This window comes from Urocampus carinirostris, chromosome 2, assembly GCF_059441175.1.
Source record: "Urocampus carinirostris isolate Australia breed hairy pipefish chromosome 2, RoL_Ucar_1.0, whole genome shotgun sequence".
In the NCBI taxonomy this organism is placed as follows: domain Eukaryota; kingdom Metazoa; phylum Chordata; class Actinopteri; order Syngnathiformes; family Syngnathidae; genus Urocampus; species Urocampus carinirostris.
This window is the reverse complement of record NC_142350.1, coordinates 69,521,120-69,533,740: the sequence shown is the minus strand read 5'-3', so window position 1 is coordinate 69,533,740 and position 12,621 is coordinate 69,521,120. Positions and strand designations below refer to the sequence as shown.

The window sequence follows — 12,621 nt, the reverse complement described above, 5'->3', positions numbered from 1 at the left end:
TAGTTTCAACACAGCATGTGTAAACGTTGTAGTCCCGTCCCTTTCACGCGGCATCCTTATTTGGAAGTCTTTTTAAGTTTGGGTCAGTTTGCCCTTTGCCGTTATCTCTTGTCCTCCCTTAAGGAGGATTGTTTATACTAATTCGTCCGCCGAGACCTTCCCAAGAGTCTTTCTACATTTCAGCAAGTCTTCTGAACAAATGTATGCAAATCTATTCTAAAAATGCAAGTTTATATTCTACAACAATCTTCTGAACATTCTTCTCCTGATTGGTCAAAAAAGACATTTTTCGACACGGTACGGCAAGGTTGAAAGGATCGACACAGCTCTAGAGCGCCCCCTAGTAGTTGAATGTGAAAATCAAAGGTGAAATGATATACCCGCTAAGAATAGTTAAAAACGTCACAGATAAGTCTGGGTAAGTGCCCCCTCCTGGCCAAACAGTGAAAAAAAAACTACGACTTATAGTCCAGAAGCTACGCTAGCTAAAAACCGGCGCAGACAATAAAGAAAGGTGTCCCGTTTTTTTGCTATTGAAAGAAATGAATTCCTGGTGGAGTTTGTGTGGTTGCCATGGATACGGCGACACTTATTTTTAGCTCTTTGCCGATCGACAGCCGATGGAGTGACTGAAATGGGGAAGTGGGAAAATTTGATGTTTGAAGACACTCGGGCGGATTGGAGAGAGGAAAGAGAAAAGGAGGAGGGGGAAGGAGAGAAAAGGAGGGGGAAGGAGGAGAACGGAGAGGAGGAGAGGGGAATGGAGAGGAATGAAGAGGAATAGGGAAAAATAGAGAGGAACGGAGAGGAACGGAGAGGAACGGAGAGGAACGGAAAGGAATGGAGAGGAATGAGAGGAACGGAAAGGAATGGAGAGGAATGAGAAGAATGGAGGGGAATGGAGAGGAATGGAGAGGAATAGGGAGGAATGGAGAGGAATGGAGGGGGATTGAGAGGAATGGAGAGGAATGGAGATGAATCGTGAGTAATGGAGAGGAATGGAGAGGAATGGAGAGGAATGGAGGGGAATGGAGAGGAATGGAGGGGGATTGAGAGGAATGGAGAGGAATGGAGATGAATCGTGAGTAATGGAGAGGAATGGAGAGGAATGGAGAGGAATGGAGGGGAATGGAGGGGAATGGAGAGGAATGGAGGGGAATGGAGGGGAATGGAGAGGATTGGAGGAAAATGGAGAGGGATGGAGGAGAATGGAGTGGAATGGAGAGGAATGGAGGGGAATGGAGGGGAATGGAGAGGAATGGAGAGGAATGGAGGGGAATGGAGGGGAATGGAGAGGATTGGAGGAAAATGGAGAGGGATGGAGGAGAATGGAGTGGAATGGAGAGGAATGGAGGGGAATGGAGGGGAATGGAGAGGAATGGAGGGGAATGGAGGGGAATGGAGAGGATTGGAGGAAAATGGAGAGGGATGGAGGAGAATGGAGTGGAATGGAGGGGAATGGAGACAAATGGAGAGGAATAGGGAGAAATGGAGAGGAATGGAGAGGAATTGAGGAAAATTGAGAAGAATGGAGAGGAATGAAGAGGAATAGGGAGAAATGGAGAGGAATGGAGGGGGATGGAGGAGACTGGAAGAGAATGGAGAGGAATGGAGAGAAATGGAGGGGGAAAGAGGGGAACGGAGAGCAGGAGAGGGGACTGGAGGGGGGAGCAGTGGAGGGGACTGGAGATGAATGGAGAGGAATGGAGAGGAACGGAGGGGAAGGGAGAGGAATGGAGAAAAAAGGAGAGGAATTGTGAGGAATGGAGAGGAATGGAGGGGAAATGGATAGGAATAGGGAGAAATGGAGAGGAATAGAGAGAAATGGAGAGGAATGGAGGGGAATTGAGAGGAATTGAGAGGAATGGGGGGTAATGGGGGGAATGGAGGGGAATGGAGAGGATTGGAGGAAAATGGAGAGGGATGGAGGAGAATGGAGTGGAATGGAGGAGAATGGGGGAATGAAGGGGATTGGAGAAGAATTGAAGGGAATTGAATGCAGTGAAAACAAATGAGAGGAATGGAGAGGAATGAGAAGAATGGAGGAGAATGGAGAGGAGTGGAGACAAATGGAGAGGAATAGGGAGAAATGGAGAGGAATGGAGAGGAATAGGGAGGAATGGAGATGAATGGAGAGGAATTGAGGAAAATTGAGAAGAAGGGAGAGGAATGAAGAGGAATAGGGAGAAATGGAGAGGAATGGAGGGGGATGGAGAGGAATGGAGGAGACTGGAAGAGAATGGAGAGGAATGGAGAGAAATGGAGGGGGAAAGAGGGGACGGAGAGCAGGAGAGGGGACTGGAGGGGGGACCAGTGGAGGGGACTGGAGATGAATGGAGAGGAATGGAGAGGAACGGAGGGGAAGGGAGAGGAATGGAGAAAAAAGGAGAGGAATTGTGAGGAATGGAGAGGAATGGAGGGGAAATGGATGGGAATAGGGAGAAATGTAGAGGAATAGAGAGGAATGGAGAGGAATGGAGGGGAATTGAGAGGAATAGGGGGTAATGGGGGGAATGAGAGGAATGGAGAGGAATGGAGCGGAATCGGGAGTAATGGAGAGGAATGGAGAGGAATGGAGGGGAATGGAGGGGAATGGAGAAGAATGAAGAGGAATGGAGGGGAATGGAGGGGAATGGACGAGAATGGAAAAGAATGGAGAGGAACGGATGGGAATGGAGTGGAATGGAGGGGAATGGAAAAAAATGGAGAGGAATGGAGGGGAAAGAGGTGGAATGGAGGGAAATGGGGGGTAATGAAGGGGAATGGAGAGGAATGTCAAGGAATGTCTGGTAATGGGGGGGAATGAAGAGAAATGGAGGGGAATGAGAGGAATGGAAAGGAACCAAGAAGAATGGAGATGAATAGAGAGGAATGGAGGGAATTGAGGTGATGGAGAGGAATGGAAATGAATGTAGATGAATGGGGGGAAATGAAGAGGACTGGAGAGGAATGGAGCGGAAACAAGAAGAATGGAGACGAAAGGAGAGGAATGGAGGGAATGGATGGTAATGGAGGGAAAATGGGAGGAATGGAGAGGAAATAGAAGGAAATGGAGGGGAAATGAGAGGGATGGAGAGGAATGGAGGATAATGGAGAGGAGAAGAAAAGAATGGAGAGAATTCGAGATGAATGGAGGGAAAAGGAGTGGAATGGAGGGTAATGGAGGGGAAATGAGAGGGATGGAGAGGAATGGAGGAGAATGGAGAGGAGAAGAAAAGAATGGAGAGAATTCGAGATGAATGGAGGGAAAAGGAGTGGAATGGAGGGTAATGGATGGGAAATGAGAGGAATGGAGGAGAATGGAAATGAATGGAGGGGAATGGAGGGGGATGATTCTTTCTTTTCCTTCCCTTGTTCCTTCCTTCGTTCCTTTTCCGCCCCTCCTTTCTTTCTTTCTCTTTCTTTCTTTCTTTCTTTCTTTCTTTCTTTCTTTCTTTCTTTCATCTTTTTATCTTTCTTCTTTGTACTTTTCATCTATCCTCTTTATATTTCCCCACTTCCCTTCCTTCTTTTCATCATTCTTCTTTGTATTTTCCTCCCTTCCATCTCTTCATCATTCTTCTTGGTATTTTCCTCCCTTCCTAATCTTTCCTTTCTTTTTCCCTTCTCGCTCTCCACGCCTTAATACGCTAATTGAGTTTTTTGCGCGTGTGACCCCGCAGTGCACGGTTTGGGACTGGGACTCCAACGGGAAACACGACTACATCGGAGAATTCGAGGCCACCTTCCAAGAGATGCGCGGCGCCATTGACGGAAGACAGGTAGCGACAATCGCTCCGAGACACAAACGGCGTAAGCTTCGGCTTACGACGCTACACCACGCAAATCGAGCGACGCGAGGTCCTCGAAATACGACACCGGGACGTCGCTTTACGACGACGAATCCGTCGTTACTTTAATGTAAACTCGGTGGAGATAAGCCCCGCCCCCTTTTACTCACCGGGACAAAGATTGAAGATTGCGTAAAGAGGTCTGTTTGTTCCCTTTTTTCTTGATTCTTCTTTCTCTCTCTCTCTCTTTATACACCCCTTTCTCTCTTCCTTTCTTCTTTCTTCCCTTACCTTTATTATGTTTGTTTCCTTTTTTCTTTATTTCTTCTTTCTCTCTCTTTACACACCCCTTTATTTTTTCCGTTCTTCTTTCCTTTCTTCCTTTCTTCCCTTACCTTTATTATGTTTGCTCCCTTTTTCTTTATTTTTTCTTCCTCTCTCTTTATACACCCCTTTCTTTCTTTCTTTCTTTCTTTCTCCTTTCCTTCTTTCTTCTCTTACCTTTATGATTTTTGTTCCCTTTTTACTTTATTTCTTCTTTCTCTCTCTTCATACACCCCTCTCTTTCTTCCTTTCTTTTTTCCTTTCCTTCTTTCCTCCCTTACCTTTATTATGTGTGTTTCCTTTTTTCCTTGATTTCTTCTTCCTCTCTCTTTATACTCCCCTTTCTTTCTTCCTTTCTTCTTTCCTTCCTTCTTCTCTTACCTTTATGATGTTTGTTCCCTTTTTTAAATGTATTCTTTCTCTCTCTTTATACGCCCCTTCTTTCTTCCCTTACCTTTATTATGTTTGCTCCCTTTTTTTTCTTTATTTCTTCTTTCTCTCTCTACATACACCCCTTCCTTTCTTCCTTACTTTTTTCCTTCTTTCCTATTTCTCTCTTTTATGTGAACGCAAACACACACAGATAGTTCATGAGGTGTTAGATGATTTCTTTGTGTTTATTTTTTCGGGGCATATATATATATATATATATATATATATATATATATATATATATAAATATGTAAATGTTTTATTTATATTATGTATTTTATATATTTTCTGTATTTTATATATTTTAGATATTATATTCATATATAGCACGGCGGCGCAGTGGTTAGCGCGTGTGCGGCACAGTTCCGAGGTCGTGGGAACCTCCTGCGTGGGTTCAAATCCAGCTCCAGACTTCCTGTGCGGAGTTTGTATGTTCTCCCCGTGCTTGCGTGGGTTTCCTCCCACATTCCAAAAACATGCATTTTAGGTGAATTGGCAGGTCCAAATTGTCCCTAGGTGTGACTGAGCGAGTGAGTTGTCTGTCCCCGTGTGCCCTGCGATTGGCTGGCAACCAGTTCGGGGTGTCCCCTGCCCACTGCCCGATGAATGCTGGGATGGGCTCCGGCACCCCCGCGACCCTACTGAGGATAAGCGGTGCCGCTTATGAGATGAGATGAGATATTCATATATTTACTTATATATCATTCCCACATAGAGCAGGATGGGTCCTACATAGTCTCGGTATAAGCAGGAGACGTGACGTGCGAGCAAAGCGACTTGGCTCAAGAAGAAGAGCAGATGTTCTTTGTCTCCAAACAGCAAAGAGGAATTCCTCTGAGCGCTCTAGGTCCTTTCTTACCGACTTCCTGGCGTGTCGTTAAAGACGCGCGCCAAAAACAAAAAAGCTCCGGGAGGAGGCCGAAAATCCCGGCGAGGCCGAAGCAATTTAATGGATGAAGGAGTGGCAGAACTGCACACTGACGGCCACGTCCCAACCGCAGCACAATTAGAGGATGCCGCCAGGGGCTTTGGGGTCTCCGTTTCAACGATAAACAATAATACGGGTCTGAGCGTTGACACAAAGTGGGTGAGCAACGCTTGAAACAACAGTGAGCAACGGCAATCCCAAGTGTGGCAACTAAATCCTTATCAAACATGTCCAAAACTTGACATCAAGTTACATTTTGCAGGGTTTCCGGGAATGCAAAAAAAAAAAAAAATCACTTTTGAATGAATTGACTCATGTATGATTGTAAAGGTTGTACGGGATACAAACGTCGTTTGTTCTTACAATTCTTTCACAAGATTTTTATTTCTTTTTTTTCCTGGTATCTTTTGTCGGATAATACTAACATTTTTGGGGGCTTATGGAGTCGGTTGCAAGATACAGAACTGTACTTCGTCACATTTTTGAGTGGAAGTACAATGTTGGCAACAAGATTGACTTGGTATCATTGGAAATGATTTGAATGCAACACAAACTTTTTCTTTCTTCTTCGTTTTTTTCCGCACTTTTTTTAATTCCATCAAAAAATGTCATTGTGTTTATTTTTTCCGAACTGTTACTTTTTTCTATTTGTTCTCTATTTACTTTTTTCCTACGTTTCTCTCTTTTCTTTTTTTCTGGCTTTTTTCTAAATTTTTCCTTCATTTTTTCTCTTCCTTTTGTTTCTTTTTTTCTCAGCTTTTCACTACTTTTTCATTTTGGTATTTTTTTCTATTTTGTTCTATTCCCCCATTCCTTTAAGTCATTTTGTGCATCATTTTACATCATATTTGGTCATGTTGGGATGAAAGAAGCAAAAACAACCCAAAGAGCCGTTTAGGACCCGAAAGAGCCGGTTCCTTTTAGTGAGCCGAGCCGAAGAAGCCGGTTCTCGAAAAACTTTACTCACTTTACTCAACTTCGTTCTACTTTGACTCGACTTCAAAATACCGCATTTAGGACACAACGTCAGGGGAACCTGTGCATTTTTACCTTCATGCACTGTAACTTTGACTTAAGTCGCTTCCTAATTAGTAATTTTGAGCCCTGATTTTTGTGCACTGGCTAGATTTTTTTGTGCGCTGAGAATGTGCTGGCAGTGCGCGATTGCGCACGCGCGCAGCTTAGAGGGAACACTGGTCATAAACCTAATAGACTTCGGCCTAATAGGCTATACCAAGATCCCTCCGTTTTCGAGGTGAATGGCCCACTCAAAATAAGTCGATGTAGTACTGACGGCAGTCTGGGCTGCGCATATGCCATCTCATTCAGAATGGGTAAGTCAGCGGACATTAGCGTGGACTCTCCTGCCCCCCTACAGTCTCCAAGGAGGGAGCAGCCCCTCCCCAGCAAATCTCTTTATCTTTATGAAGGGAATTCCGTCTTCAAGGGGCTCTTCAGATTTTTTTTTTACGCTTATATTGCCAATCGTTATGTAACATTAAGCACAAAACGATTTAAAATGAAGGAAATACAGCAAAACAGAAAAAAGACAAAAATGAAACAATAAATAAAAGAAGAAAATAATAAACCAAAAAGATAATCAAAGAAAAAAATCACTATAAGGCAAGTAAAAAATTTAAAATAGAAAAAAAAGCAGAAAAAAAATGAACAAGTAAGAAACACAACGTAAAAAGCTATGAAAAAATAAACAAAGGGGAAAAACACAACTTAAGAGGAAAAAAATAAATATATATCTATATATATATATATAGATATATATTTTATAATAAAAGGAGCAAAAATAAGTAAGAAGCTATTGAAAACAAAAACAAAAAAGTGGGAAATAAATAAGAAAAGGAAAAAGCAAGAAACACAACGTTAAACAATGAAAAGATAAACAAAAGAAGAAAAAAGAAAAGGAAAATAGAGAACAAAATAGGGGAAAAAGCAGGAAAAAAATAAAACCCAAAAAGCTTAATGGAAAACAAAAAAAACAACAAACAGTGAGAAAAAGAGAAGCAAAGGCTAGGAAAAGAAGAAACAAAAGAAGAAAAGAAGAAGGGAGAAAAAAACGGGGAGAAAATGAGAATAGAGCAAAAAAAAAAAACAAGAAAAGAAAAAGCAAAGTATATACAGGTTTTGGTCATTATATTACTATTAATAATGTATTATGGCGCATACAATAAACACATTTAGTTTTTCAAATCTATTATTCTACACCAGGGGTGTCAGACTCATTTGAACTCGGGGGCCACACCATAGAACAAACATTCTGTTGGGGGCCGGACAGGTAGATTCAAGAGAAAGAAAAACAGGCAGAAAGAAAGAAGGAGGGAAAAGAAGAGAGAGGGTGGGACAAAGAATGAAAGAGAGGGAGAGAGCATGACAAAACAAAGGAGATAAAAAGAGAAGTCGTGAGAGAGGGGGAAATAAAGGGAGAGGAAAGAAGAAATCCAAAGGGAAATAGAAAGACAGAAGGAGAGAAAAGAGAAAAGAAAGCGCAAAGGGTAGGAAGAGAGAAAGAGAAAAGAGAGAAAAAGAAGTTAGAGCAAAAGAAGTTAAAAAGACACAGAGAAAGAGACAAAGAGTAACAAAGGAAGAGAAAAAGAGATACACAGAGTGAAAGAGACAGAGACAGAGAGCGGGAGAAAAGGTGTGGAAGAAAGAGAGAGAGAGAGAGAGAGAGAGAGAGAGAGAGAGAGAGAGAGAGAGAGAGAGAGAGAGAGAGAGAGAGAGGGAGACCAAGAGACAGAGAGCGAGAAATAAATACAAGTAGAGTGTCTTTGTTGGAGGCACCTGGCTTTGACAACATCAAGTGGACATATTTCAACCTGCAACCGTCCAAATGTAGTGGGTGTCGCTCCAGGTCATCCATTTCATGGCTAACAGACCCATAGGCGAGATACTACCTCTGCAGCCGTGGCTCAGGAAATTTTTCCGTCAAACTGTTAGCAGTAGGTCGGATTTTTGACTGACGGCACGCACCAGCCTATCAAGGTCACCTAACACGTAGCGCCCGCCCCAATCTGTCCCTGCTGTTTTTGGAGAAGAACGTAAACGGGCCTCGCCCCAAAACATATGCAGACAATAATGGCAAGAAGGGAGAAAGCCGTTTTTTAACATTCATCGAATCTCCACAGTGTTTCTCATTCTTCACTCAGATACAGATACAGATCCGTTTTTATACCCTCTGTCAGAAATATCACGTGTTGTTTTTCCTGAACTGTGCGTGCTGTCCGTTTCGTAAAAGCCACAGTCTTATCCCCTCAATGACCAGGGTTGGGTAGGGTTACTTGAACTGGATTACTTTCAATGACTTTTGGATGACTCCAATACCAAATATGCTTATAAAAGACAAAATAAACTAAATAGGATTAAAATGATGACTCACAACACGTGGTAAGCTTTCTCTCCTGGCTTTGATCTCTTTGATCTCCAGCAAAACGAACCTCAAATGCAGGGTTGGGTAGGGTTCCTTTAACTGGATTACTTTCAATGACTTTTGGATGACTCCGATAGCAAATATGCTAATAAAAGACAAAAGAAACTAAATAGGAATCAAATGATGACTCACAACACGTGGTAAGCTTTCTCTCCTGGCTTTGATCTCTTTGATCTCCAGCAAAACGAACATCAAATGCGTCAGAAACAAAATGAAAATCAATCCAAACAGCTTGCCAACATCATTTTTGCCGTTCCATGTATTCTGTTACTCCCCAAGCCTGCACATTATTTAGTAATTTTATTCCTATTTAGTTTCTTTTGTCTTTTATGAGCATATTTGGTAATGGAGTCATCCAAAAGTCATTGAAAGTAATCCAGTTAAAGTAACCCTACCCAACCCTGTCAATGACGTTTGTTTTTCTAAATCAAGCCAGGTGTTATTATTTCAATGACACTTGTTTTTCTAAACTCTCAGCAAATTTCCTGTCTAAACAAGTGTGTCCTCATTCTGTTGGCAAGCTCTGACCCACAACTATTCTACGACACTGTCAAAACACAATGCACGATACAAGGATATCAAGGACAACAAAGACAAAATAAATTTTGATCCACATCTATGAAGGAGCGAACCCACGATAACCCAAGGACGGAGTAGCGCAGGGGTCTCGGTATTACGCTCGCGTTTATGGTTTCATCGCAGCGCGGTGTCTCAGGGTTCCTTCAATGATCCCAACGTGATGGTTCTTGGTTTGATTGCCTGTAATCGTAGTTTAATTGCCTCTAAGCACCACAGTGTCATAACCGGGGTGCTCTTTAAAACCTAATAAATTGTTTCATGGCTGCTGAACGGATCCCGTAACGATACAGCTCTTTAAACCACGCTTTGGGGCATGCGAGGGGCTCCCTGGCCTTTTTTCAAAAATGTCTACGCATTGGAAACGATGGCCGAGGGAAATATATTTTAGTTTTCATACGCTTCTTGTCGAAGGACAAAGACAATACACGTTTTCTGGGACAGGAGAGCAAAAACGTGGTCGGAAACGAGTCGTAAGCCAGGAAAGGAGAGTAGACGTGGTCGGGGACAAAAACGGGTCGAAGTCGGGGGACGGACGGGAGCAAAAACAGGTGGGAGTCAGGGTCGAAAAAAGGCGTGCCTAGTGTTAACTGAGGTTTGCAGACAGACGGACAAAAGAGGACAGAAAGGAGTGGGTTTAAGTAGTGACCAGGAGCCATTTGGAGTCCGAGGCAGTTGGCGCCAAAGGAGCAGGAACCGGTGACTCACATCGGTAATCTTGACAGACTAAGGTTTTAACCGTGAGCTGTTTCAGGCGCAGATCTCCTCGGCCCCTCTTCCGTGTCTCCTGTGTGAGAGGCGACTGTGAGGTCCGAGCCCCGCCCCTTTTAAAGGGGCCGCGTCCCATTAAGAGAATAATAACGATTGTTATTTCCTTTTTATAAAGGCATGCTCTCCTTTTGTCATTTATTGAATCCTCCAAATAAAAATCTCCGGTTCCTCCACCTCTCTCCCCTCCTTCTCTACTTGACTCCTCTGTGCCGTCCCTCTCAATTGGTCGCCCGGCCTCTTCCCGCTTCTCCTATTCTTGCTATTGGTTTGCCTCCTCCGGTTTGCATATACTCACCAGCGTGTGTGTGTCTGCGCTTTGTGTGTAGGTGCAGTGGCCTTGCATCAACTCCAAGTACAAAGTCAAGAAGAAAGGTTACAAGAACTCCGGGATCGTCATCCTCAACCAGTGCAAGGTCAGAAACGCTCTTCCCTCTTGTTTTATTTTCTCCTTCTCTTCTGGATGTCAGGACCAGAACGGAAACAGGACCCAATCGCGAAACGTTTTTCACAAGTTTATTGAAAGAAAGAGGAAGGACAGACGCGGGAAGCAAGTCGCTCTTGCAATCGGATTGTGATCCGAATACGGAAGACGATCTTCCGTAGCGGGCGATGGTGGTGTCAGGGACAGAAAAACAGGTCGAAAGCCGGGACAGGAGAGCAAAAACGCGGTGGGGTCAAAAACGGATCGTAAGCTGGGACGGGAGAGCAGACGTGGTGAAGATAAAAAAAAAACGGGTCAAAGCCGGGGGACAAACGGGAGCAAAAAAACAGGTGGGAGTCAGGGTCGAAAAAGGCAGATGGACTGACAAAAGGGGACAGATAGGAGAGGGTATAATTAGGGACAGAGAGCCAATCAGAGTCTGAGGAAGTTGGCGCCAAAGGAGCGGGTACAGGTGATCATAACACTGGAAAACGTAAACCTTTCGATCGATAGATAGATAGATAGATACTTTATTCATCCCCGTAGGGAACTTCACACTTCTAGCAGTATCCTTTGTTGTTTATTAACAGGATGGCCTCGGGGTGCTGTGTTGTAGTTTAGCAACAGCGGAGTGGATGGCGTCACACGCTAGGCCAAAAGTTCGACGTCCCTACAGCAGATGGAAATCCTTTTGCCCAGGGTTACACCACCTCATGTTCACGTAGATAGCGAGTGTGCCTCCTCTCCGCTTCCCGCAGGCTTGTGTGTCTCTGTCTGCCCTAAAAGTGCTGAGGCTGGGTAGCTCAGATAGCGTTAGACGTGAGCCAGGTTTACGTAAAACACAGCAAACTGCACTCCCTGTACGCTTTGATATTTTTCACTAGCACAGCTAGTTGGTCGGTCTTATTTGGTACCATGATTATGGACGGTACAGAAGACTTCTAACGCAGCTAGCCGCTTAGCTATCTCCGGCTCTCCATCCACGATAGGGCCAACTCATCACGCGGTCACGAGAATTCTTCAGGGCGAGGAGTCGATTCCTCGAATAAACGCATTTTTGTGCGTTAAAACCCATAACCATAGGATAGAAAGTCATCCAAAGTGTCGTTGTCAAACGGGACCAAAAACCCTGAAGATAGAAGCAGACACTTAAAACAATAAATCACAAAAAGCGCAAAATAACACGGAGCTGCTGGAAAGGCTGCCGCTCGCACAGACGGGAAGTGTAGCAGCAAGTGACCCCATGAAAAAATAGATTTACATCGGATGCCGACACAAAGACAGGGTAAGGAGATAAACAAAAGTCTTTCCAAAGGGTTATTTTGTCCGGCATGAGAGAAAATAATTGAGTAACCCCGGATCGACGCCAGTGTCAGTCACCGTGAATGTCGTGATTACCTAACCGGAGTCACCTGAGGTAATCAGCTGGTGTGCTGGAACGCGATCTCTTGATTGGTGGAAGTCTACTACATAAGCTGTCAGCGTCCAGAGATGGACGTTCGAGTGTCTTCCTCATTTCCTGAGTTAACCTCCAACATTCAAGGTACCACAAGTCCATGTATATTCCAAGTCTGATTCTCGTTGCCTGACCCCTGTCTGTTAAAAGTTTACGATCTACTCTTCCGTCCCGGCCACCGACTTACCTGCTACGTTTCGCCACGCGTTATCACCACGGAGTTGCCATATCGTCCCAAGAGGCTTTCCACTGCCAAGGCTCGACGTCCCAAGCCTGCTCCACCGAATCTTGTCACAATAAAGCCTTTAACTGACGCTATTGGATCCGAGTCCTTGTTCTGTTCCATGACAGAACACTCGAACCAAAGCATGGATCCAGCGACAGTTCGTCCCACCTCTGAGAGATGCGGAAATGCCGAACAGGAATCCGCGCTACAGCGCCTACAACACACCGAAGGCGCAATACAACAAATCGTCCACGACGTATCCACACTAGTCCGGC

The 12,621-nt window shown here is 44.2% G+C and overlaps 1 protein-coding gene across 1 annotated transcript in view; it reads left to right on the top strand.

The window, feature by feature from the left end:
* Positions 1 to 12,621, top strand: part of LOC148373154 (copine-4-like) — a 65,462-nt gene that overhangs the window by 26,127 nt on the left and 26,714 nt on the right. Inside the window, exons 8-9 of the mRNA XM_088327653.1 lie at positions 3,663 to 3,761; positions 10,570 to 10,656. Coding sequence (XP_088183779.1) covers positions 3,663 to 3,761; positions 10,570 to 10,656 — 186 coding nt within the window. The remainder of the gene's footprint in view (positions 1 to 3,662; positions 3,762 to 10,569; positions 10,657 to 12,621) is intronic.